This window comes from Zootoca vivipara, chromosome 6 (genome assembly GCF_965207765.1).
Source record: "Zootoca vivipara chromosome 6, rZooViv2.hap1.1, whole genome shotgun sequence".
NCBI classification, from domain to species: Eukaryota; Metazoa; Chordata; class Lepidosauria; order Squamata; family Lacertidae; genus Zootoca; species Zootoca vivipara.
Window position 1 is genome coordinate 92,943,939 of NC_142589.1, and position 26,900 is coordinate 92,970,838.

A 26,900-nucleotide genomic window follows, 5' to 3' on the forward strand; every position below is an offset into this window, starting at 1 on the left:
CAAGTAGTAACCTCGCAGCAGTTGTGGCATACAGAAAGAATGTAATATCCCTTTTGAATTAAGAGTATCCCAAACTTGGGTCCCTGGTTGTTGTCGGACTACAACTCCCATCATGCCTGGCGAGCAGGACCGGCGTTCAGGGATGGTGGGAGTTGTCGTCCCAGCAAAACAGCTGGAGACCCAGCTTTGGGAAACCACCCATTTTAAGACCTGTGGTTCTCACCTGCCGGTTCCTCTCTCTTCCCTCCCCAGCACGGCGGCGACCAGCAGCAACCTCAAGGCCAATGGAGGGAAGAATATGGAATCAGGTAGCATCTCCCAAACTCGCCTTTTGCATTCTGGGGTACCGGGAAAGAAGCAGAGTGACCACCAGGGTGGGGGAGGGCTGATTCGATCCCCCAGTACAATCCTATGCACTGGCTGCAGTTGTAAACGATTGCTCAGGTTACTAGTCCACATTGTCAGTTGTCTGCAGCCCTCTGACCAGGGCCGGATTTAGGTCTGATGAGGCCCTAAGCTGCTGAAGGTAATGGGGCCCTTTATACGTCCAGCTGTCTTTTGTCAACGGCAAACTGTCACTGTTTTTTGTGTTGAATCTAAGCTATCTAGCAGGCACGTCCAACAGGTAGACCGTGATCTACCGGTAGATCACTGGACGTCTGTGGTAGATCACTGGCTCCCCCCAAAGAAGCCCAACAAGTTTGGGTCCCCTAAAAAGCTCGAAACTTTTGCCCTGCACCCCCCCAAAGAAACAGGCCTTTTTCCTTCCTCAAAAAAAGCTCAACAACTTTGATCTGAACCCCCAAAACGGGGGTAGATCATTGCCAGTCTTTAACTCTGTGAGTAGATCGCAGTGTCTTGGGAGTTGGCCACCCCAGCTATATAGTAATTTAAGGACCTCATAGGTATCTCAAGCCATTTGCACATGCAGAATGTAGGCATCCTATATATAGAAAGGAGCAAACTAGTGATGTTTTAGGGAGCAGGCGGGCCCCATGACTTACATCCTAGGAGCCTACACAACGCAAAACAGTGTTGCTGTATGTAGGTTTTATTTTTATCTTTTTATCTTATATTTCCCCTTTAAATTTTTTTGGGGGCTACCAAGAGAGCGGGGCCGGCCAAAGCTGTCGAGCTTTTTTTTAGGATTGAAGTTTGTCGAGCTTTTTATTGGATGTTACCCCAGGAAATAAACTGCCACAGGGGCCAGATTGAACCGACTGGCGGGCTGCCCTAAGGAAATGACTTGAAATAAAGACTCTCTTTTGCTTCAATTTTGCAACCCGGTTTTCTCCCCCCCCCCCCAGGGAATACGAACATGATGCCCTGCGGAAAAAGTTCACCCACGCTCAGACGTATGACTCCGAATCGGACCAGGACTACGGTTACGACTGGGGACCTGCCACAGACCTCTAGACTGTTCTCATCCCTCTGCAGAGATTGGGGTTCGCCGATCGGAGGAAATGCTATACACATTGTGTTATTTTTTTCCCATTTGGAAGTTCTCTTGGCCAACGACACCCCTGTATGCCCCCTTTCCAGCCCCGGACCCCTGCGGATCAGGGCCTTCCCCCTCCCTCCCCAAGCTCAGGTCCTGATTCCTTGCGGAACCATCTGGTTCTCTCTGCTCCGAAAGTCCCGCGGTCGGGGGGGACGTACGGGACGGGACAGTTTGTGCAAACGGCTTGCAGCTTTTGAACGAAAGACCTCGAGGTTACATCGGTTCTTTTTTTAAAAAAAACGAGAAGCTGAAAAATAAATCTCCATGCACATCTGCAAAGTTTGGGCCAGTTTTTTTAATTAAATAAAAAACAAAACACCTCCGTTATTGATCTCTCGCTGTCGGAGAAACACTCAAAACACCCCTCTGGATTTTTGCCTTAATAAATAGCTTATTTTAAGCTGTGTTTCGCCTGTTTCAGTTGTGTGTGTGTGTGTGTGTGTGTGTGTGTGTGTGTGTGTCAGGGTTTGGGTCCTGTAGGCAGGAGTTGGAAACTCCGGATAGCTTTCCTGGAGATCCTTGCTTTACAGATTTATTTCATCATTCGTTTCCGAAAATGTTCACATCATTAAAAGAACGCACAAATCCACACACCTCAACAGAGCTTCGCAGGTGGTTTCTCAGAATAGAGAAATTGAGACGTTAAAGCAAGTTGTTTGTCAGAATTGTAAATGGAGAAAAGAGAAAAGAGTCACAGGAGGCTGCCAGTTTGAGCAGGGAAATGATGGTGGGGAGGGCCTGCTTAACCCTCCCCGTTCCAACCACTTTCCTGCTTAAAAACGCCTCTCAAGCTGGGGGAAATTGCTCCACACCAGTGGGGACGGGGGGGGGGGAGCAAAAAACAGCTTGAGGAGGCTGACTTTGGATGGGAAAGACCCAGATTCAAAGGAGCCCTGCCTCCCTGCTCAAACTGGCAGCAGCCTTACTTAGTACAACCTTGCAGGCACAAAACTCTCCCTCCGCTTCCCAAAAAAACATATCCACCATGTGCTCACCCTAAAGGTTTTTTAAATATATATATATACAAAAGGCCAGGTTAGGCTCTGCCCTAACCTTTTCCCCTGATATGCTAGATTTCCGACTGCAGGAAATGCAGGTTTGCATTCCCTCACACCCTTGTGAAGTGATAAACCGGTCCAGACATATTTATTTTTTCAGCATTTCATCTGACGATCAGCAAGGCAGCCCATTCCCCGCCCCTTACAGAAAGTTTTGTGGATGCGTGCCTGCTGCGAGCTTTGCTTCGGACCCGTTTCTTGTTGCAAAGACCAGCTGCCAAAGTTTTTAACACACAGCATGACTGTGTGTGTGTGTGAGAGAGAGAGAGAGTGTTGTGGGGAAATCTGGTCTATTTCAGAAAGAGGTAGAGCATTGAGGTGGGTGTAGACCAGGCATCCCCAGACTTCGGCCCTCCAGATGTTTTGGACTACAGTTCCCATCTTCCCCGACCACTGGTCCTGTTAGCTAGAGATCATGGGAGTTGTAGGCCAAAACATCTGGAGGGCCGCAGTTTGGGGGTGCCTGGTGTAGACTGTCCCACTGCAAAGCGTTTTGTTTCTTTTATAATATTTAACCCAACCTCCCTGCAAGGAGAAATCTAGCACCTCAAGGGGAAAAACAGTCCCCACGTAATCAGTTCCCAGCTATGCTCTTTCCAGGACATGAGATGGGGTATAGCCTTTCTCCCACTGCTTCTTAGTGGCTTCCCAATTCCACACACACACACACACAAACCCCACATATCCATCACGTTCTAGCACCAAAACCGACCTTGCAGAGCCCCGCTTGAAGATGGACAGTTTACCAGCACCTCAAAATAAACCACACACAAACACACACTCCCAGTTAAAGCAAAAGAAAACCCCTTTTTCCTGCTCTTGCGATTCAGGAGGTGGAGGAAAATGTCCCGATGAGAGGCAGGCATGTCTGAATTCAGAGAGGACCCCTTTTGGTGCACAAAGTCTGGTTTGCGAAGGGGGCCGCATGCAACTTGTTAAGCAGATGCAGGAGATCCGCCCTCCCCACCTCCGAAAAATTCTCCCTTCATAGGAAAACCGGTTGCTCTTGGCCAGTCAGAAGACGGTACGTTGATGCTGGCATGGTTTTGATGTGGACCTGGAATAAAAAAGACACAAGGACGGAAGGGAGTGTTTGCGTTGAAGCGATATTCAGCGAGTCCCACCCACCCAAAAAAGGTGACTTTGCTAGTAAAGGTAAAGGGACCCCTGACCGTTAGGTCCAGGCACAGACGACTCTGGGGTTGCGATGCTCATCTCGCTCTATAGGCCGAGGGAGCCGGCATTTGTCCGCAGACAGCTTCCAGGTCATGTGGCCAGCATGACAAAGCCGCTTCGGGCGAACCAGAGCAGCACACGGAAATGCCGTTTACCTTCCCGCTGTAGTGGTTCCCTGCGAGAAGTGAGGTTGCAGGGAACCAGGCAGAGGGCCTTCTCGGTGGTGGCACCCTCCCTGTGGAACGCCCTCCCATCAGATGTCAAGGAAATAAACAACTATCAGATATTTAGAAGAAATCTGAAAGCAGCCCTGTTTAGGGAAGTTTTTAATGTTTGACGTTTGATCGTGTTTTTAATATTTTGTTGGGAGCCACACAGAGTTGCTGGGGAAACCCAGCCAGATGGGCAGGGTTATAAATAATACATTATTATGACCTAGCAGTTCGAAAGCACGTCAAAGTGCAAGTAGATAAATAGGTACCGCTCCAAGCGAGAAGGTAAACGGTGTTTCCGTGTGCTGCTCTGGTTCGCCAGAAGCGGCTTTGTCATGCTGGCCACATGACCTGGAAGCTGTACGCCAGCTCCCTCGGCCAGTAAAGCGAGATGAGCGCCGAAACCCCAGAGTCGGTCACAACCGGACCTAATGGTCAGACCCACATCCCTGTGAATTCCCAAATTTCCCACCCCTCCCGGAAGGCCGCCACCTTTTTCATTTTTTTTGCTCTGCCCACAAAGCCAAATGCATGCAATTTGGGGGCCGTTCCTGTACTTGCAAATTCAGCATCTGGATAAATAATCCTTTGCCGGGGAGGGATCCTTTGATGCCCACCTCACTGACTGCCTGAGTCAGGATCTGGATGATCTTCTCGTGCGGCATGGCCACCACGCTCTGCCCGTTGATCTCAATGATCCGGTGTCCCACGCGGATGCCGCCCCTCTCGGCGATTCCCCCTCGCATGAGGCTGCAGATCTGGAGCAGAAAGAGGGCAGAGGGGACCCTGTTAAAGAGTTGGGCTCATCTTGCTCCCCTCCAGTGCTTTTTCTCTTTAGGGGTACAGTGGTGACTTGGTTCTCAAACTCCTTGGTATTCAAACAACTTGGAACCCAAACACTGCAAACCCAGAAGTACAGGTGAAACTCGGAAAATTAGAATACTGTATCATCGAAAAGTGCATTTATTTCAGTAATGCAACTTATGATTTTTTCTTTTTCTTTTAATTTTTACAAATGCTTTCTTTTGGAAATTCCACAGTAATAAAACAAATAGTTACAATAATACAAAAATAAACATCGCTATTACATTTCATTCATTCCATTCCATTTATAATTGACCCGCCTAACGACAAATAATTACAATGATAACAAATAAAGGCTTGACATCTTGCTTTGCATGCCATGCATCGATCTCGTATATTGGTTTCACCTTTTAAGTTGTGTTACTGAAATAAATGCACTTTTTGACGATATTCTAATTTTCCTGAGTTTCACCTGTGTGTGTTTCGGTTTGCAAACCTTTTTCGGAAGTTGAACGTACTCCGTTTTGAGTGTCTGTCAGTTTTTGTGGCTCTTTTTCATTTTGTTTTTGTGACTGCGTGGGAACCCAGTTCAGCTCCTGATTTATTGATTCAAAAATTCTTTCAGTAGCACCTTAAAGACCAACTAAGTTTTTAGTTTGGTATGAGCTTTCGTGTGCATGCACACTTCATCAGATACACTGAAACAGAAGTAGCCAGACTGATTGATTGGGTGACAATAAACATTGTTTATTGATTTCATTTTATGGACCAACAGTCCCGTTAAGATAGTAAAATTCATGTTGAATTGCTGTTTTAGGGGTTGTTTTTAAAAGTCTGGAATGGATTAATCCGTTTTGCATTCCTTTCTATGGGAAAGTGCGCCTTGGTTTTGGAACGCTTTGGTTTTGGAACGGACTTCCGGAACGGATTAAGTTTGAGAACCAAGGGACCACTGTACTCTCATTTTGACTCAAGAAAACCACAATTTTATAGTTCAAATCGGGAAAAATAAATACAGTAAATGGACAAAAGTACAAAGATTCACAAAATATTTAGTGGGTATGTGTCCCCCTGCGTCCCCCCAGGAAAAAAATGCACTTCTCCCCTCTCCCCAATACATTTTTATTTAAGTTTGAAAGAAAAGATACAAAAAGTGAATATCCAATATTTTAAAATGAATGTAAAGGAAGAAAGAAGGAATAAAAGGAAAACAGGGGACGAAAAAAAAAGCAGAACATCTGATTCTTCATCCGTCAGCCATCTATCCAATTTTTTTTTGAAAATAATTTTTATTCATTTTCAATTACAAAAATCCAATATATGCCACATTTGTTATCAATGCCAAATTACCATTCCGATTCAAATATCAATCCATTAAAAAGCCGATTGCACATTTTAGATTTAAATGGCCCCCCGCTTCCTAGATTTCTAGGTAAGATAATTTCATTTAATTCTGCTTCCAAAGCCTTATTTAATCCAATTCCATTTCAAACTTCATCCTAATCCGTTATACAACAGCTACCATGTTTTCAAAGCTATCTGTTTAAAATTATTCCACATACCCATTCTGAGATCACATCCAGCAATTCCACTTCCTATAAACCGATATTTCCTTCCGCCTTCAAACCCAGGTATCGTAAGTTCAGTTTTTCTTTTTCACGTAAAAAGGAGCTTCCGATCTTTAGTCAATACCGACAAAGGTTTTCTCTGATTAAGCCTGTCAACTTTGCCGTCTCAGCTAACTCCAATCATTTTAACAACCCTTCCTGCGTTAATTTTTCCATCTTTCTGCATATGAAAGTCCCGGCGCTGTGATCGTATATTGAAACAATCTACCATCACCTTTTTCTAGTTGCCTACCTATTATTCCTAGCGGGAAACGTTTGGCTTCAATTGAATGTTAACCCATTCTGATGGACGGGCAGCACAGGAATAAACATTATTCTCCAACTTACTGTAGCTCTTGTTTCATTTCGAAAAGCAGAATTTGCGGTTTATTGTTGCATGTATTTTGATTTAGGCATATATGTTGGTAACCAAATCTTTCAAGTGCTATAGTCCTCCAGTGGTCTTAATGCAGCCCTGGTTGCAAGCTGCTTTGAGTTATTTAAATGAAAAAGCAGCATGAAAATGCAATAAATCCACTCCAATCCACCCCCCTACCCTCCCAAAAAACACCCCGCAAAACTTTTCAATACGCAGCCTGGCTCGCTCGCTCGAGCCACCTAAGTTACTCACAATGCCATTCTCCACGCAGAACCCCAGCGGGTATTTCGCATCAGGTCTCCGCACGATGGCGGTGGTGACAGGCGGGCAGTGGACCACACTGAGGGTCACCACAGTCTGGCTTTTCAAATCCTGAGAAGGGAGAGCGAGAAAATTTGAGGAGCTGGCTTACGAAAGCTCGGCACTCACGATGCCTGCAGGCAAAGGTGCCGGCAGCGACTTTAGGCCCTTCCAAGCAGCGGAAATTGAACCCGGGGCCCTTCCAAGCACATGCTCTAGCCCTGAGCTGTGGCTTGACCGCTAGCAAGAAAGTAAGATTCTAGTCCTCATGGAGGAAGCCAGCAATAAATCACACTGAGTTAAGTGTTACATTAACTCTTTATTAGAGAAAACAGGATCTGCACAGGAGAGTCAGTTTCCGAGATAGTCCCAACCTAATTCTTTATTGTAATTTATAAGTGTAAACCGTTTAATTATTACTTGCTGATGTTTAATTTTAGTGTTTACTATTGGATTCCAATGCATTATTGCATATTGCATGCTGCTTTAAGTCATGAAGGCAAACATATTTGGCACACTTTGACCTGTGAATCTTTGCTGACGAAGAATAGTCAAAACAGGGCCTTGTCCTGATTTTTACTGGAATTTACCTTTATTTGCCTTCAACATTGGGATTGATTCCCATTTAAACTCCACATCACATCAATAAAACCTTGTGAAGATTTATTTTAAATCCATCTTCTTTTGGCCTGAGTTCTTGTAATTTATCGTTTATTTCTTAAGTCATGGGTAGGCAAACTAAGGCCCGGGGGCTGGATCCAGCCCACGGACGGTCCGGGAATCAGCATGTTTTTACATGAGTAGAATGTGTCCTTTTATTTAAAATGCATCTATGGTTATTTGTGGGGCATAGGAATTTGTTCATTCCCCCCCCAAAAAAAACTATAGTCCGACCCCCCCACAAGGCTTGGTGGACTGTCAGGCCTAATGAGCACAGTGGCTCATCCCCTGTAGGTCTTGCCCCATGGATCAGTTGCAAAAAAGGAAAACCCCTGCCTCCCCACAGCCATCTTAAGTCCCCTCCTCTCCAGGGTTTCCCCAAGCGATCAGAGACTGCGCCTGCCTGAAGCCAACCTCCCCTGCGCTCTTTTCATGCCTCTCCTGCTTCTGGGAGACAAGGGGACCGGGCAGGAGGGGGAGACCCCCTGTTTTCTTCAGCAGCCTGGCCCCACTGAAAGGAGCTTCCCCTCCTTTCCAGCCTCTGCTTCTGGGCTTCTGTCTGCCACCGACTCTCCCCACCCACTAAACCCTGTTACCTCTTCATTTTCTGACACCTCCTCCCCCTCCCAGTCTTCTCCCTTTGAGTCCCTCGTCCCACCACCCATCCCCGGGCTCTGAGCCTTGTGCCCCTGGGGGTCCCCCAGCCAGTGCTCTGCGTCCCCATCCCGTCCCCCAGTCCGTGACAGGTGCCCTGGGAAGGAAAAAAAGAGTCTTCTCCTCCACTGTCGCTCACCCGTATGATGCCCTGGCAGGAAGCCAAGGGTAACCCCACCAGGCTGGTCCCGTTGGCCGACATGATGCGGTCCCCGATACTCAGTTTCCCCGACCGCTCCGCCGCCCCTTTGTGCATGAGGTTGGCCACCACTACGGTGGGCAGGATGGAGCCCCAGCCCGACTCCACGATCACGATGCCCAGGATCTCCCCCTTCTGTTTGTGGATGACGACCTGGAAGGGAGACACAGGGCAGGAATCAGGGCGGCGCCACGTTTGTAGGAACCGGGGATCTTTCGGTGTGTCCGTCAAAAACTTCCCTCTGGTGGTTTAACCCAACAGCTACTCACTTTGGGTTTTAGTAAAGCAAACCGCCTAAATGGTATCGAGCCTCGGAACAGCTTGGCCACAATCAGGAAATTTTGCCCATGGCATGACTATTTTCCACCTTCCCATTTCGACTCTCTGGCACCCTATCTGCATAACCTAGCAATTCTAAAATATAGACACGCTTTGACTCTCGCAAGATTGAATATATTGAACCTTGGCTGGACTTGAGGGACGATTCCAACAGATGCCACACGAAAAACGTCCCTGTGGAGATGGCAGTCCCGAATCGGTGGCGCATACCCTTCTGGCTTGCCCTCTTGATAAAGACTTGAGGAATGAGATTATCGCCCCTTTTTTATTGTCCATTCCAGGTCGCCCAGCCACTGCCCCAGTGTCCTTTCTCTTGGGAGATCAAGAGCAGCAGGGGACAGCAAAGGCTGCAAGGTTTTTAGCTGGGGCAATCAGAATAAGATCCACTATTTGACTATTGATTCAAAACCCTAAAATGTATTTTATATAATTGACTTTTTATTTCTATTCTTTGTATATCGTACTGTTGTTTTATTGCTATGGCTGATGCAAATAAAGATTCATTCATTCATTCAATCATTCAGTGTGGCAGCACCTGCAATGTTGGAACTCCCTGCCTGTTGAGATAGAATCGTGGAGTGGGAAGGGACCCCCAGAGCCATCTAGTCCACCCCCTGCATAGCAGGAGCGATCAAGCAGGTCCCCTTCGCTGCACTATTCCCGGCTCCGCTAAAACCCATTCCTGTTGAGACCCACTTGGAAACTTGAGCTAACATTAATACCTCTTTAGCATAATTTGGGCATATTTTATAGCAGCTTACCGAACCAATGGCTCACTGATGTAGACTTTGCATGGAGAAATATTTGGAGCGCAATAATAATAATAATAATAATAATAATAATAATAATAATAATAATAATATTTATAACCCGCCTCCATCTGGCTAGTTTCCCCAGCCACTCTGGGCAGCTCCCAACAGAATATTAAAAACACGATAAAAAATCAAACATTAAAAACTTCCCTAAACAGGGCTGCCTTCAGGTGTCTTCTAAAAGTCAGGTAGTTGTTTATCCCCCTGACATCTGATGGGAGGGCGTTCCAAAGGGCGGGTGCCACCACCGAGAAGGCCCTCTGCCTGGTTCCCAAAATATAGCAGGTGAAAAAAACCATATATGTATTTGGATGATGATGATGATAATAATAATAACAATAATAATAATAATACATATGTATTAGTTAAGAATATACAGAATTGTAACTAAATATATAATATACATAATCATATATTTATTTATTTATTTATTTTTGCAAATAAATAAAACTACGAACAGCCCCTGCCAGCGTGGTTGTTTGGAACAAACATTCCCCAGTCCAAAATACCTGGTTCCAAACATCTCTGCTGAAGTACAAACGGATCCCTCTATGTGAGAGATGCTGCCTGTGCGGATCAGGAGAAATAGAATCTATCGGCCATATACTTTTGCGATGCTGCTTCTACGAGGAGGTGTGAGGCGAGCTTATCCACACTATACTGGCAGAGCTACCTGGACGCTCGGATAATTTCTATATAGAGTGGCTTCTTTCCGACGCTAACTCTAATGTGTCAGCGAAGGTAGCCAAATTCTGTGCTAGAGCCATAAAAATTCGGTCTAATCTATTTAGCAGTGTCCAAATATCTTCAGAACATCTTCAGGACTAGCTAAAGAGGACCCAGTGTTATTCATTGCTATAGTCTACCTCCCTAAGTGGACCCAGGTGGCGCTGTGGGCTAAACCACAGAGCCTAGGGCTTGCTGATCAGAAGGTCAGCGGTTCGAATCCCTGTGATGGGGTGAGCTCCCGTTGCTTGGTCCCAGCTCCTGCCAACCTAGCAGTTCGAAAGCACATCAAAATGCAAGTAGATAAATAGCTACAGCGGGAAGGTAAACGGCGTTTCCGTGTGCTGCTCTGGTTCACCAGAAGTGGCTTTGTCATGCTGGCCACATGACCTGGAAGCTCAACCCCAGAGTCGGTCACGACTGGACCTAATGGTCACGGGTCCCTTTACCTTTACCTCCCTAAGTAGTAACACTCCTTTTAATCAGTTTTCTTTTATACAATTGTTAAAACCTATATTTATTGCCTATTTTTAGATTATTACTGTTTTTCTTTTATTGTTTTATGTATTGCATATTTATGTGTGCTGGTCAAGAACCGTAATCAATCAATCAATCAATCTCTGCTGATTCTGTTTTCTCGCTGTGAGTCGCAAAAATGCAACTAATGGAGTCCAACAATGTCTGGGCGGCTACAGGCTCCTTGCTTCAAGAAGTCAGAATCGCAGAATTGTAGAAGGGGTCCCTCAAGTGCATCTAGACCAACCCCCTACAATGCAGGTGAGGTGCTCTGCCCACCAGCTCGCTGCCCACCCACCTCCGGGGAGAGGAGGGGAAAGATCCGTCCTTACTTCCTTACAGTTCTCTTGCTTGGAGAAGTGCGCCAAATCGCCGTTGTACAGCTCTTCCCCCTGAGCAAAGCTTTCGTCGCCCTCGTCGTCGCTGCACCGCCGGGGTTGGAGCTGGTCGGGGTCGATGCCGCTGGCCCTCAGGAAATGCTGGTATGCGACGCTGAAAGCTTGCCCGATAGCTTGGGCTATCAAGGGAGCCTGCGTAAGGAGAAGGCGGGTTTCCGGCGTGGGACTTGAACCCACGACCCCGGGATTAAGAGTCGCATGCTCTACTGACTGAGCCATCAGCAATAATAACATCAGCAGCAGCATGGTTGTGACTACAATTACTACTGCTCTACAGAGCAGATTAAAATCAATAATTTTTTTAAAAAGCCGATTTTTATTTGATTTTTTAAAAATTTTAATCCGTTTTTTTATTTGATTTTTAAAAATTTCAATCCTTTTTTATTTAAGTTTTTATTTAAATAGGGATTTATCTTTTTTTTAAAAAAAAGATTTTTAAAATAAAATGCTTTTGGAAGGAAAATATTTCTAAAGATTTTCTATTTCAGTTACATTCTAGTCCAAAGGCTATTAATCAGGAAATAAAGATGGGGTTTAAGTTTTTCATGTGTGCTAAAACTCAGTCTGTTTAAAAGAAAGTATTGTTTAACCACATCAGTTAACAAACATGGATACATATGCTATACAGTAATACCTCGGGTTACGAACGCGATCCGTTCTGGATCGCAGTTCGTAACCCGAACGCGATGGGCGCCGCCATTTTGCGCATGCGCAAAGCGCAATTTTCGCGCTTTGCGCAGATCGCGCGATCGCGCCGCTTCTGCGCACGCACGCGCGGCGAAAACACTTCCGGGTTTGCGCAGTTCGTAACCCGAACTGTTCGCAAACCGAGGTGGTCGTAACCCGAGGTACGACTGTAATGTCATTGTTTTAGTTAAATAAATTGTTCAAAATTACTATTAAGGAAATGATTGTTTTTCTCCTTCCAATAAAGTACAGCAGAAAAGTTGCCCAAATATAAACAGTTAACTTACTAAACCTCACAATCATTTCATAGTTATCTATGTATTTCTAATAGTAAAACCAAACCAGCCATTTTTGATGTAACTGAAAAACTACTCTCACAATTCATTATTCTAAAAAACAAAACCTTCCCCTGGTTGCCAATAGTAAGATGATACCAGGAAGAACGAGTCTGTCTTGGGGGGGGGATGATTTGAATCAAGTCTTACCGACTAGTGATGATTTAAATTGATTTGATGTAAATCGAATCCACCCCGTTGCTGTATTTCACATACTATTTATCACTTGTCATAAGGACTAGAAACTTGATTTCAAAACACAGCTCTCTGCGTTCTCCTTTCCATTTCTACATGGGACCTCACACACATGCGGCCCCCGAGGTTCTCCCTGGCCCCCGATTTCCCCAAGCTCACATCCGCTGAGTGGAAGACGTGGCAGATCATCTTGTAGAGCTGCTTCTCAGCAGAGGCGTCAGCACGGCGAGGCAGTTTCCGGCGGGCCATGAGGACCACGATATTCCCGATGTCGGCGATGTAGGAGATAGTTTGCAGTGGGTGATCCATCATCGCCTCCTGGTAGCGGAGAGAGGGAAAGGAAGGAGAGGTCACAAGGAATAGGAGCCAGGCTTTGGCCAAGTGTTTTTGGCGTTGCCTCAAAAATTCCTGGCGAATCCTCGAACTCGAGCCCCGCTTCCGCCTCTGCCGCTAGACGTCGCTGGGCTACCCGGAAGCCCTCAAGGGACGCACCTGGGAGTCGGCCGTAAGGACCTTGATCCTCTGCGTGGAGATGAAGAGGTCCACCTCGGTCATGGGCTGGGATTCTCCTTCCGGGGCCTGCGGTACAAAGGTAGAGATCTTAAGGCAAGTGATGGCCGGGAAATAGAGAGATGTGGTGGTTGGGAAATGGAGAGACATGGGGCAAGTGATGGCTGGGAGATTAAGCGAAGTGGGGCAAGTGATGGCCAGCAGAGGGAGCAACATGGGGCAAGTGATGGCCAGCAAATGGAATAACATGGGGCAAGTGATGGCCGGCAACATGGGGCAAGTGATGGCCAGCAAATGGAATAACATGGGGCAAGTGATAGCTGGGAGATTAAGCGCAGTTGGGCAAGTGATGGCCGGCAGAGGGAGCAACATGGGGCAAGTGATGGCCAGCAAATGGAATAACATGGGGCAAGTGATGGCCACCAGAGGGAGCAACATGGGGCAAGTGATGGCTGGGAGATTAAGCGAAGTTGGGCAAGTGATGGCCAGCAGAGGGAGCAACATGGGGCAAGTGATGGCCAGCAAATGGAATAACATGGGGCAAGTGATAGCTGGGAGATTAAGCGCAGTTGGGCAAGTGATGGCCGGCAGAGGGAGCAACATGGGGCAAGTGATGGCCAGCAAATGGAATAACATGGGGCAAGTGATGGCCACCAGAGGGAGCAACATGGGGCAAGTGATGGCTGGGAGATTAAGCACAGTTGGGCAAGTGATGGCCGGCAGAGGGAGCAACATGGGGCAAGTGATGGCCAGCAAATGGAATAACATGGGGCAAGTGATGGCTGGGAGATTAAGCGAAGTGGGGCAAGTGATGGCCGGCAGAGGGAGCAACATGGGGCAAGTGATGGCCAGCAAATGGAATAACATGGGGCAAGTGATGGCCACCAGAGGGAGCAACATGGGGCAGGTGATGGCTGGGAGATTAAGCGAAGTGGGGCAAGTGATGGCCAACAGAGGGAGCAACATGGGGCAAGTGATGGCCAGCAAATGGAATAACATGGGGCAAGTGATGGCCGGGAGAGGGAGCAACATGGGGCAAGTGATGGCCAGCAAATGGAATAACATGGGGCAAGTGATAGCTGGGAGATTAAGCGCAGTTGAGCAAGTGATACCCAGCAGAGGGAGCAACATGGGGCAAGTGATGGCGTGCAAATGAAATAACATGGGGCAAGTGATGGCCACCAGAGGGAGCAACATGGACCAGACCATAGACCCCTTTAGCCCCACATCCTGCTTCCAGAGGTGAACAGCCAGAGTGCCCCAACGGGAAGGCCACAGACCTCTTCCACTCTGCCCCTGGTAGTAAGCGCCAAGATAGACTGCTCCTGTACCTGGAGGCTCTGCTTAGGTGGAATTAGGAATGCTAAAGGATCCCTGCTGGGTTGGATCAAAGCTGCATATACAGCAACACATCTCTGTGGGCAGAGGTTGCCGCAGCTGCCCACTCCCCTTGGATCTCACCTTGACCCTGTCCACGGCTTTCTGAGCTTGGGCCATGCGGACGTGCGTCGGGGGGTTCCTCTCCGAGACCAGCTGCGTGGAGCCCAGGTACTTGGCCCCGAAGATCACGCCGTCCAGCAGATCTTCGGGCTCGCAGGGGCCTGGGACTGGAGACAACCACGAAAGGGCTAGTTTCTTAGCGGAATGTGGAATGGCGCAAAGCAAAAACCTTTCCCTCAACCCTCAAGTTTCTAGTCCACATGGGGGAAGTTCTGCACATGGAACGAGAGCAACTCCCCTCCTTCCTGTATGAGATCAGTAGGGTTCAGACATGCCCAGACACGCCCCACAGCCCCACACGTTGAAATGCCAATTCAAGGCGGCGGGGGCCTGGACCCTGAAAGGGCCTTGCGTGAAAAGATTTGGAATGAGAAGTTTGTTGGTGGGTGTCTCTTAAAGCATTTATTAAAATATACATACAGTGGTACCTTGGTTTCCGAGTGTCTCAGAAGCCGCATGTTTCGGTTTCCGAACGCCGAAAACCCAGAAGGAATTGCTTCCGGTTTCCCCCCGAACGCGCCTCGGAAGTCGAACGGCTTCCGAGCCGTTTCTCTCAATTGACTTTTCCAACTGCCCGTTGCACCTCGGTTGTCAAACATTTCGGAACTCGGACGGTCTTCCGGAACAGATTACGTTCTAAAACCGAGGTACCGCTGTATATAATGTATTTACAGCAATTGGAAACAACTGCACAAAAACATCAAAAACCCTCGAAAAATGTTAAAACCAGATACCGGCTAACTCTCACATAAAGATGTATTCTTCGTTGCCTGCGTAAGCCTGATACAATAGAAAGGTTATCGGAAGACATTTAAAAGTCGGAACGTGTTTTTATTTATAATAAAATGGAAGAGGGAGCACACTGAGACACACACACACAAGCAAACACACTCGGCAGAAGAAGGAATGCCACTTTCAAAGGAGAGCTTCTGTAAAACGAAGAGGAAATGCCTTTTCTTTAAGAATACCTGTAGAGACTGCCTCTTTCCACCCTCCGACGTGAGCAAGAGAATCGCTCTTCTAAGAGACGGCCTATCCAAATGCAGTTCTTATAAATGCTTATAAGTCAAAACAATTGGGGATGCCTTTCATCTTCTTGTTGTTTTTTGCCTTGGTTCTCAAACGCCTTGGTACTCAAACAACTTGGAACCCAAACACTGCAAACCTGGAAGTAAGTGTTCCAGTTTGCAAACTTTTTCCAGAAGCCGAACACGCTCCGTTTTGAGTGCCACACTTCCGTTTTGAGTGTTACACTGAGATCTGTCTGTTTTTGCTATTTATTTTGCGTTTTTTTATTTGTCTGACTGTGTGGAACCCAGTTCAGCTACTGATTGATTGATTGTGTGACTGCAGTACAGTACATTGTTTATTGCTTTCCGTTTATGGATCAGTGGTCTCGTTAGATAGTAAAATCCATGTTAAATTGCTCTTTTTGTTGTTGTTGTTTAGTCGTTTAGTCGTGTCCGACTCTTCGTGACCCCATGGACCATAGCACGCCAGGCACTCCTGTCTTCCACTGCCTCCCGCAGTTTGGTCAAACTCATGTTCGTAGCTTCGAGAACACTGTCCAACCATCTCGTCCTCTGTCGTCCCCTTCTCCTAGTGCCCTCCATCTTTCCCAACATCAGGGTCTTTTCCAAGGATTCTTCTCTTCTCATGAGGTGGCCAAAGTATTGGAGCCTCAGCTTCACGATCTGTCCTTCCAGTGAGCACTCAGGGCTGATTTCCTTCAGAATGGATAGGTTTGATCTTCTTGCAGTCCATGGGAAATTGCTGTTTTAGGGGTTGATTTAAAAGTCTGGAATAGATTAATCCGTTCTGCATGACTTTCTATGGGAAAGAGCGCCTTGGTTTTGGAACGCTTTGGTTTTGGAACAGACTTCCGCAACGGAATAAGTTTGAGAACCAAGGGACCACTGTAATTTAATCTAACACATCCACTGATTTTTAAAAGCAGAGGGTCAGCCCCCTCCCCGCAGTTGTAGCCGGATTTTGCACTTTTTCCTTTTTCTTTTTTGCAACTGGGGTCTCTATTACCTCCCTGCTACCCCGACCCTCAACACAGAAGCCTCCCTCCTGCAAGTGGGACAAAACCCCGCCTTCGCTCACCTTCCTTGAATGTTGGCAAGGACGACAAATCCGCTTTATCCTGTTCAAAGAGGGAAACAAGAGGGTCAGGGTCGGTTACATCCCCCTTCGAACGTCGCTTAGTCAGCTTGCAAACTGCCTCGTGCATTGTAACGCAGAAAGGCGGCGTGCAAATAAAAAGCGAAGTCAAATGAAAACGAAGCTCCCTTATTCTTTTAAAGGCTCATCTACACCACTGGATGGCAGCTAACAGATTGAGCCTGAATCCTGACAAGACAGAAGTACTGTTTTGGGGGGACAGAGGGCAGGCTGGTGTGGGGGACTCCCTGGTCCTGAATGGGATAAGTGTGCCCCTGAAGGACCAGGTGCACAGCCTGGGAGTCATTTTGGACTCACAGCTGTCCATGGAGATGCAGGTCAATTCTGTGTCCAGGGCAGCTCCATCTGGAACGCAGGATGAGACCCTCCCTGCCCCCCTGTCTGGCCAGAGTGGTGCACGCTCTGGTTATCTCCCACTTGGACTACTGCAATGCGCTCTCCATGGGTCTGCCTTTGAAGCTGACCCAGAATGCGGCAGCCAGACTGGTGATTGGGAGTGAAGACCATATAACACCGGTCCTGAAAGACCGACATTGGCTCCCAGTACGTTTCTGAGCACAATTCAAAGTGTTGGGGCTGACCTTGAAAGACCTAAATGGCCTCAAAGGTCCAGTATACCTGAAGGAGCGTCTCCCCCCCCCCCATCGTTCTGCCCAGACACTGAGGTTCAGCTCCGAGGGCCTTCTGGTGGTTTCCTCCCTGCAAGAAGTGAGGTTACAGGGAACCAGGCAGAGGGCCTTCTCGGTGGTGGCACCCGCCCTGTGGAACACCCTCCCTTCAGATGTCAAGGAAATAAACAACTATTTGACTTTTAGAAGACATCTGAAGGCAGCCCTGTTTAGGGAAGTCTTTAATGTTTGACGTTTTATCGTGTTTTTAATTTTCTGTTGGGAGCCACCCAGAGTGGCTGGGGAAACCCAGCCAGATGGATGGGGTATAAATAATAAAATTAATCTATTATTATTATTATTATTATTATTATTATTATTACTACTACTACTACTACTACGGTGAGTGGCATTGGCGCTTCAACCTGGGACAAGGTGTGCACCCTCGCGAGGTGCTTACCGCCACGTCTGAAGAGCAGGACGCCTCTTCCTCACGGGTGGATCCCGGTGCCGGCCGCCTCCAGCCCGGCTCCAGGGAAGATTCCTCCAAAACGGAATCAGCGGAGGAGAGGGGTGGCTCCTTCCACCGGCGGGGGCCTTCCCCCTGAGCCCTGTCCGAGGCCAATTCACCCGGGGCCATTCCCCTGGAGCGGCTGCTCCTGGCCACCGCGTCTGAGCGAGCCAAGGGCGTCTGGGCGCCTGCCTCGGCAAGCGGCCCCCGTTCGCAGCGCAGGAGGCTGAGCAGATCCTCGCTCTCGACCTCCACCGATAGCAGCCCTTGCCCCCTCCGCTGGGGCGGCGGGGGGCCCAGCCCGTGCCCTGTGGCAATGTGGAGCGGGCAAGGGGCGCAGGCCCCCGGCGGCCCCCGGCACTCGTCAGGCACCAGGAGAGGGTCTCCGTCTCCTTCGGAAACGCGGCCTTCCTCGCCGTCGGAGGCAGGCAGCAGCCCATCTTCGGAGGTGGGCGATCGGTCCTCAAAACTGGGGCTGAGTCGCTGCAGGCGGGTCAGGAGGCCGTGGAGATGCAGGTGATCGGAATCCGGGGCGTCCTCTTCCTCCCGGGCGATGTCCGCATCTTCCATTTCTACGGGAAGCTCGGCCGGGTCTGCGCCTGCAGGCTGCAGGTCGCTTTCCCCCAAGGCTTCTTGGGGGCCTGACGTCCAGCTGGGCTCCCTGGCTGTGGGTTCAGGAGACGCCTCCATCAAGCCCCTGCTGGAGGAAAAGCAAGGTTTAGCCCTCTGAGAAATCAGCGGCCTCGTTTCGCAGTCGGTTCTAAAATGTCTGCAGGAATGAAACGGCCTTTCGAGAGCGGAGCCTCGAAAACAAACCCCTGCCTAAGTTGCAAGCCCAACTGTAAAGGGACCCCTGACCATTAGGTCCAGTCGTGACTGACTCTGGGGTTGCAGTGCTCATCTCGCTTTATTGGCCAAGGGAGTTGGCGTACAGCTTCCAGGTCATGTGACCAGCATGATAAAGCCGCTTCTGGCAAACCAGAGCAGCGCATGGAAACACCATTTACCTTCCCGCCAGAGTGGTACCTATTTATCTACTTGCACTTTGACGTGCTTTCGAACTGCTAGGTTGGCAGGAGCAGGGACTGAACAACAGGAGCTCATCCCATCACGGGGATTCGAACCGCCAACCTTCTGATCAGCAAGTCCTAGGCTCTGTGGTTTAACCCACAGCGCCACCCGCGTCCTAACTGTATATAAGATCAATTCAAAACATGCAGATAATTAAAATGAAAGCATCACAGCACTTGCTCTTTCCTTTAAAAAAGCCAGTTGTTGTTGTTGTTGTTGTTACTATTATTAAGTGTTTCCATATTTCAAAAAGTGAAAATACGGACACAAAAGTTGTTGTTGTTGTTTTATACAAAGTTGTTGAGCTTTGTTTTGCAAAATCTCTGAAAGCATTGGAGATTTTTAGCTATTTGCCAAAAAACCAACGCTTCCGACCAGTGCCAGATTTACGTATAAGCTAAACAAGCTGTAGCTTAGGGCCCCACTCTCTTGGGGCCCCCCCAAAAAAAAATTAAAGGGGAAAAAACTGTATGTACATTTCATAGCTGCCAAGTTCTCCCTTTTTTAAGGGAAATTCCTTTATGCTGAATAGGCTTCCTCGCGAGAAAAGGGAAAACTTGGTAGCTATGACATTTCCAAAATATAAGATAAAAAACAAATAAAATAAAACCTACATACGGCAACAGTGTTTTCTGTTGTGTAGGTTCCTAGGATGTAAGTCATGGGCCCCACCTGCTAGCCTGCTCCCTAAAATATCACGGGTTTCTTCATTTCTACATATAGGGTGCCTACATTCTGCATGGACTGGTTGCAGGGCAACATGGGCAAGTGGCTTGAGATACCTATGAGGTCCATCAATGACCATATAGCATAGATTCAGCACAAAAAAACAGTGACAATTTGTTGTTGACAGAGGACAGCTGGACATATAAAGGGCCCCATTCCCTTCAGTAGCTTAGGGCCTCATCAAACCTAAATACGCCCCTTCTTCCGACATGGGTTGCCCCAGACATATTCAGCGATTTTGTTTCTGACGGACGGATCCCAGCTATGTTTGGGAAGTTTCCGGATGTATGGCAGCCCTATTTAAATTCTTAAACCACCCTTCGTCAGAATATCACACATCAGTTCCCAAGAGCCTGTTGGTGGAACAGGAAGGAGCCAGCCTTGTTTCCCTAGGCAGGGAGTTCCAAAGTTGCCTGGGAGCAGCCAGCACCGAGAAGGCCCTGTCCTGCGTCACCAAGCGGGACCGAGAGAGGGGCTTCTCCAAAACCCAGGCAGCCTCTTATGGGACGATACAAGAACCTTGAACCTGCTCTGGCAGCGTTCTGAGGCACGCGAGTCATGTGCCGGCGACGGTCTGCCCCACTTCAATGGTCCCGGGGGGCTGCGTTTCGCGCCAGGACTGACCCCCCACCAGACAGCGCAGCATTTCAGTGAAATGGGAAGCAGGAAAGGCAACCCCAATTCCTGCTTTGCCGGGGGGGGGGGGCGACTTCTATGAAGTTCAAAAACGGTTTTACCTGCAACCCTGGTTGACCGCTTGCTTGTAACCTTGGGGGCTGGAATCTGGTGGATTCAAAAGCCGATCGGATCCCTCGGCAATATCTGAGCCGCTCTGGGTTCCGGGCGCCGCCTGATTGCAGATCCCGGAGTCTGCTTTTGGAATGGGGGCTTGTAGACTGCCGGGATCGGGACCGGGCTGTTCCCTGATAGGAGGAGCATCTTTTCCGGGGGCATCTGTCTCTGTGGCTGTGCCCTCCCCCAAGTCCATGGAGAGGGTCTCTGGGGTTTCCGTGGCGGTGCCGGTCGCTGAGATCGCCTCCGACTTGAAGTCCATCTCGCTGTCGGTCATGATGGGTCTTCCGGGGGAAGGAATAGCCCTACACTTGAAAACGAAAGAGAGCATACAGGACCGGCCTCCGGGGAGACCCGAGTTCGAATCCCACCACCCACCTGGCCGTGAAGCTCCCTGGGGGTGGTGGGTGCTAGAAACCCCCCAGTTTACCCTGGTAAAATTAGTAAAAATGTACAGTGGTACCTTGGTTCTCAAACGCCTTGGTACTCAAACAACTTGGAACCCAAACACTACAAACCCGGAAGGAAGTGTTCCGGTTTGCGAACTTTTTCCGGAAACCGAACGTGCTCCATTTTGAGAGCCACGCTTCCATTTTGAGGTCTGTCTGTTTTTGCTATTTATTTTGCATTTTTGTTTTTGCGGCTCTTTTGTGTGTGTGTGTGACTGTGTGGAGCCCAGTTCAGCTACTGATGGATGGATGGATGGATTTATTGATTGATTGATTGATTGTGTGACTGCAGTACATTGTTTATTGCTTTCATTTTATGGATCAATGGTCTCGTTAGATAGCAAAATTCATGTTAAATTGCTGTTTTAGGGGTTGTTTTTTAAAAGTATGGAACAGATTCATCCGTTTTGCATTGCTTTCTATGGGAAAGCCTGCCCTGGTTTTGGAATGCCTTGGTTTCGGAACGGACTTCCAGAATGGATTAAGTTCGAGAACCAAGGTACCACTGTTTCTAGCACTGCTTGGGGTTGTGGTGGGGGTCCGATGCTCAAAGCCTAACCTGCCTCGAAGGGTTGTTGTCAGGATTTAAATGAGGCTGGGATCGGGGAGAAAGAGCCATGCACCCCGTTTTAAGAGGGAAATGTGTGGTATAAATGCAGAAAAGAGATCTAGTCCAGTATTTTGTTCTCACAGTAGCCAAAAATTATTATAATTTATTGAACTTCGTTGCAATTTTGGACAACTGCAACTTGCTTCGGGCGCCGATATATGCTAATGATAATCGGCTCGGAACGTTTCTGTTCAGGCAAAACTGTCCAGACGTGTTTACATGTTTTTACTTTTTACTTTACTGCTGATTTTAATTTTTTTTTGCCTTTAAAAAAATGTTCCCAATTGTTTTTGAACTCGCCTTTGCAGGTCATTTCAACCCTTCTCATAAAACCACTTAGAAGATTTGCTACGGTGGTCGAATCAATTAAATTCAATTAAATTTGGGAAGGGCAGCTAAAAAAGCAAGGACAACAGAACTGACAGGTAATGGTTTCGGGAATAAGAAAAGGAAGGAAATGGCACAATGCGGTTGCCATCTGCAGATTTTCTTTTGGAGAACAGGACTCGTCTATTTGAATTTTTTTAATTAAAAAAAATCAATAACTGCTACTTAAATGTTCCCCAGCCATTTGAGAAATTAAGATATATTTGCAGCTATCAATGGTTTTGCAACGCAGAATTCCAAATTCCGGGCATGCTTCTTCACAAGGCCAACCCACGCATGTTTACTCCAAATAAAGTCCCAATGATTCCCACCCAAAAATATGTGCCTACAACTGCAGCCTTAAGGGTGCAAGTCTAACCCCGTCTACTCAGAAGTAAGCCTTACTGAATTCAAGGACGGAGGGCTCACTCCCAGGTAAATGGAATCAAAACTGCACTGCAATGCTTTGCAAGCTTTAAAAAATAAAAAAGGCAGTGAATTCTGTGTATGTGTGGCTTGTTTACTTAGGAGTAGGCAGGGTACTTGTTATTTAAAGTATTTACAAACCATCCTTGACCCAAAGGACTGAAACAGAGACGGCCAACCCCCACCACCACCACAAAAAAATTAAGCAAAAAAACAGAATTCAGCCCCCTGCACAGTTATAGGAAAGTTGCCAAATCACACCCCCACAAAAAAAATTAATTCAGACTGAATTAATTTTTGCGACAGCTCTAGGCTGACAGCTTGCCAGATTATTTCACACAGTTTTTGTTTCATTTCAGATGGTTTACAAGCAAAACGAAACGGATGCAAACTTTTAAGGGGGGAAAACTCACTTTTTGGAAAAGTTTTTTTGTTGCTGCTGCAGAGGAGGAGCGACCAGAAGAAGAGAAGCTTTGCAAACGTGCAGGTTTTGGAGTTTTTGCAAGCAGGATCCGGCCCGCTCATTCCGGGTCAGGCCATTGTTTGTTGCCGTTGTTGTTTTTTTACCCCAGCCTGCAAACTTGCAGATCCTTTCTCTGAACTTCTTTTCTTCCTGTTGGGTCTTTTCTCTCCCTTTGGATTGAGCATGTGTGGAGAGCAGGGGGTGGGGAGGAGGGGAAAAAAAAGAAAGGAAAAAAGGATTCTGGGAGGTGTAGTTTTCTTGGTTGTACGGTGCTCCCATCAGCCTCCAAAGGACTGATCAGCCGCCAGGTCAAACAGAGAGCCAAGGTGGCCCTTTTGAGTGCGCTGAAGAATCCTGTGCCACCCAGAAGCTTGCAGATTGCTTCTATCAGCATATATATGCACGCACATGCATTTGAAAAGCAAAACCTTCCTGAATCAGCTTGACCCTCCACTGGGTCAAACAGAGAGCCTAGGTGGCCCTTTTGAGTGCGAAGAAGAATCTTGTGTCACCCAGAAGCTTGCAGATTGCTTTTATTAACATATATATGCACGCACATGCATTCAAAAAGCAAAACCTACCTGAATCAGCTTGGCCCTCCACCGGGTCAAACAGAGAGCAGTGGTGGCTCTTTTGAATGCGAAGAAGAATCCTGTGTCACCCAGAAGCTTGCAGATTGTTTTTTCTTAAAATATATATGCACACACATGCATTCGAAAAGCAAAAGCTACCTGAATCAGCTCGGCCTTTTCGAAGGGGGTACGGTAGAAAGATACCCCTACGACAGTTTGGGGTCGAGGAAGCTCCCTCTCTTATTAAATTTGCTTGGAAGATCAAACCGGGGAGCGAATCCTCTCTCACCCGCTCTTTCTGGTTGTAATAAGACGCCTCTATCCTCTTTAACTGGGCTTTCGGAATATCTCTTTGCAAGCAGATCAGGTTGTCTTTTCTGGAGCCAGGGGATCAGATTCCGTTTAAAAATCCATGACGGAGCACCGTTGTCTTTCATCTGTCCTGGCAGCAAAATATTGCCGAGGAAAAGGCCTGGCCTTCTCCTCCCAAACAGGCCTTCCTTTCGGGCGGGGTGGAGACCCAGAGCCGAACGTTTTCCTTTTTATGAATTTTAAAATATCGGAACAAACCCGGAAACTTGCACTGTCCTGCTGAACAGGGTCGGGTAGGGGACCTTTTAGAGCCTGAGGGCCAGGTTCCCTTGTTGGAAACTTACTGGGGGCCACATAAACCCTACCAGGGCTGGATTCAGGTTTGATGGGGCCCTAAGCTACTGAAGGGAATGGGGCCTTTTATATGTCCAGCTGTGCTTTGTCGACAACAAACTGTTGCAGTTTTTTGTGTTGAATCTATACTATATGGTCATTGATGGACCTAATAGGTATCTCAGGCCATTTGCCCATGTTGCCCTGCAACCAGTCCATGCAAAATGTAGGCACCCTATATATAGAAATGAGCAAACCAAGCGATATTTTAGGGAGCAGGCTAGCAGGCGAGGCCCATGACTTACATCCTAGGAGCCTACACAACACAAAAAAACTGTTGCTGGATGGAGGTTTTATTTTATTTTTTGGTTTTAGTAATAATATAATAATTTAATATTTATACCCCGCCCATCTGGCTGGGTTCCCCCAGCCACTCTGGGCAGCATCCAACAGAAATATTAAAATACAATAATTTAATTAAACATTAAAAGCTTCCCTAAACTGGGCTGCCTTCAGATGTCCTCTAAAAGTCTGGTAGTTGTTTTTCTCTTTGACATCTGGTGGGAGGGCGTTCCACAGGGCAGGCGCCACCACCGAGAAGGCCCTCTGCCTGGTTCCCTGTAACCTCGCTTCTCGCAATGAGGGAACCGCCAGAAGGCCCTCGGAGATGGACCTCAGTGTCCGGGCAGAACGATGGGGGTGGAGACGCTCCTTCAGGTATACTGGACCGAGGCTGTTTAGGGCTTTAAAGGTCAGCACCAGCATCTTAAATTTTGGAAATGTACATCCAGGGTTGTTGTTTTTCTTTGTTTTTTTGGGGGGGGCCAAGACAGTGGGGCCCTAAGCTATAGCTTGTTTAGTTTATACTGTATGTAAATCTGGCGCTGACCCTTACTCTTACTTTCGCACTGTGTAATTCAGAGGTTTACACAGACATTCCTCTCATCGAGTCGTAGAGCTGGAAGGGACCCCAAGGGTCATCTAGTCCAACCCCCTTTGCTATGCAGGAATCTTGGTTGAAGCATCCATGACAGAGGACTATCCAACCTCTGCTTAAAAACCTCCGAGGAAGGAGAGTCTTCCACCTTCCATCCCACAGTCGAACAGCTCTTACTGTCGGAAAGTTCTTCCTGGTGTTGAGTCAGAATCTCCTTTCTTGTCACTTGAAGCCACGGGTTCGAGTCCTGCCCTCTGGAGCAGGAGAAAACAAGCTTTCTCCCTCTTCCACGCGACGACCCTTCAGATATTTGAAGATGGCTCTCCTATGTCTCCGCTCAGTCTCCTCTTTTCCAGGCTAAACATGCCCAGTTCCTTCAACCGTTCCTCATTAGGCTCAGTTTCCAGACCCCTTGATCATCTCAGCTGCCCTCCTCTCCATTCAATGACATATATACAAATGCACATTCAAGGACAATGTGGATCAAGACTGATCTAGGGAGTGTTCCCGAGGTCTACTCCTGAGTATTTCGAATACTGGAATTTATCTCCTTATGCAGCCAATCTAATTTAATGGCTTATTGTTGTTGTTTATTAGTCATTTAGTCGTGTCCGACTCTTCGTGACGCCATGGACCAGAGCACGCCAGGCACTCCTGTCTTGCACTGCCTCCCGCAGTTTGGTCAAACTTATGTTCGTAGCTTCGAGAACACTGTCCAGCCATCTCGTCCTCTGTCGTCCCCTTCTCCTAGTGCCCTCAATCTTTCCCAACATCAGGATCTTTTCCAAGGATTCTTCTCTTCTCATGAGGTGGCCAAAGTATTGGAGCCTCAGCTTCACGATCTGTCCTTCCAGTGAGCGCTCAGGGCTGATTTCCTTCAGAATGGATAGGGTTGATCTTCTTGCAGTCCATGGGACTCTCAAGAGTCTCCTCCAGCACCATAATTCAAAAGCATCAATTATTCGGTGATCAGCCTTCTTTATGATCCAGCTCTCACTTCTATACATCACTACTGGGAAAACCATAGCTTTAACTATACGGACCTTTGTCGGCAAGGTGATGTCTCTGCTTTTTAAGATGCTGTCTAGGTTTGTCATTGCTTTTCTCCCAAGAAGCAGGCGTCTTTTAATTTCGTGACTGCTGTCACTATCTGCAGTGATCAAGGAGCCCAAGAAAGTAAAATCTCTCACTGCCTCAATTTCTTCCCCTTCTGTTTGCCAGGAGATGATGGAACCAGTGGCCATGATCTTAGTTTTTTTGGTCTACTCCTGAGTATTTTTATTACTGGAATTTATCTCCCTGTGCAGCCAATATAATTTAAGGGTTAGAGTCTCCATTAATTCCAATAGGTCTAACTCTTGAGTATTTCTAATTCTGGAATTTATTTCTAATATCGAATTATATATCACCCAGTGCAGGCAATACACTATAGAGTCTCTGCTAATTGCAACGGGTCGAGTCTAACTAATAGTGTACGAAATATTGCAATATAGAATGGGGTTGCTTTAAAAACTACCTGACAAAATATAGTTCCAAAAGCAATACTTGGTTGTGCTTAGAATAATTTCACAGATATAATGGGTGTGTGTGTGGGGGGGGGTGATTTTAATAATTGAATTCAGAATACGTGTCACTTAAAAGAAGTGTTGAAGCCACAAAGAGAATAGAAGGAAGTCAATTAACATAGTAGGGATTCAAACTAGTTTTCCGGAACAGAAAGAAAGCGACTGTAAAGAAAGAAAGAAAATAAGAATTACAAATGTAATTTCTTTCTGAGAACCTGTTGCATTGAATATTCAAAGTACTGTTTGTATCCTTTGAACAATTTTGTATACTAGATTAATTCTTTTTCTTTTTTCCTTTCTTGTATGTTTCCTTTTTATTTTTGGAAGATTTGGATGAAATGTTTAACTCATGCTTTTTTGGTAATTTCTTAAAAGATACAAAAAAGTTTTGTTTCTGTTTTTTT

General features: G+C 47.2%; 2 protein-coding genes across 9 annotated transcripts in view; one reads left to right on the top strand and one right to left on the bottom strand.

Annotated features, from left to right (window-relative positions):
* Positions 1–1,901, top strand: part of TJP3 (tight junction protein 3) — a 50,409-nt gene extending 48,508 nt beyond the window's left edge. For all 8 annotated transcript variants that reach the window (XM_035118116.3, XM_088673053.1, XM_088673055.1 and 5 more), the window contains exons 19-20: positions 253–308; positions 1,308–1,901. In XM_035118116.3, coding sequence (XP_034974007.3) covers positions 253–308; positions 1,308–1,416 — 165 coding nt within the window. In that variant the 3' untranslated portion in view covers positions 1,417–1,901. The remainder of the gene's footprint in view (positions 1–252; positions 309–1,307) is intronic.
* Positions 1,782–22,908, bottom strand: APBA3 (amyloid beta precursor protein binding family A member 3). The gene is made up of 12 exons (XM_088673057.1): positions 22,728–22,908; positions 20,409–20,768; positions 17,824–18,571; positions 16,678–16,717; positions 14,530–14,675; positions 13,051–13,137; positions 12,718–12,876; positions 11,276–11,473; positions 8,491–8,703; positions 6,990–7,109; positions 4,565–4,705; positions 1,782–3,616 (listed from the first exon to the last, which is right to left on the bottom strand). Exons 2-12 carry the CDS (start codon positions 20,738–20,740, stop codon positions 3,545–3,547), a joined length of 2,256 nt encoding a protein of 751 aa, XP_088529183.1. The 5' UTR covers positions 20,741–20,768; positions 22,728–22,908; the 3' UTR covers positions 1,782–3,544.
* Between the last annotated feature and the right edge of the window lie 3,992 nt (positions 22,909–26,900).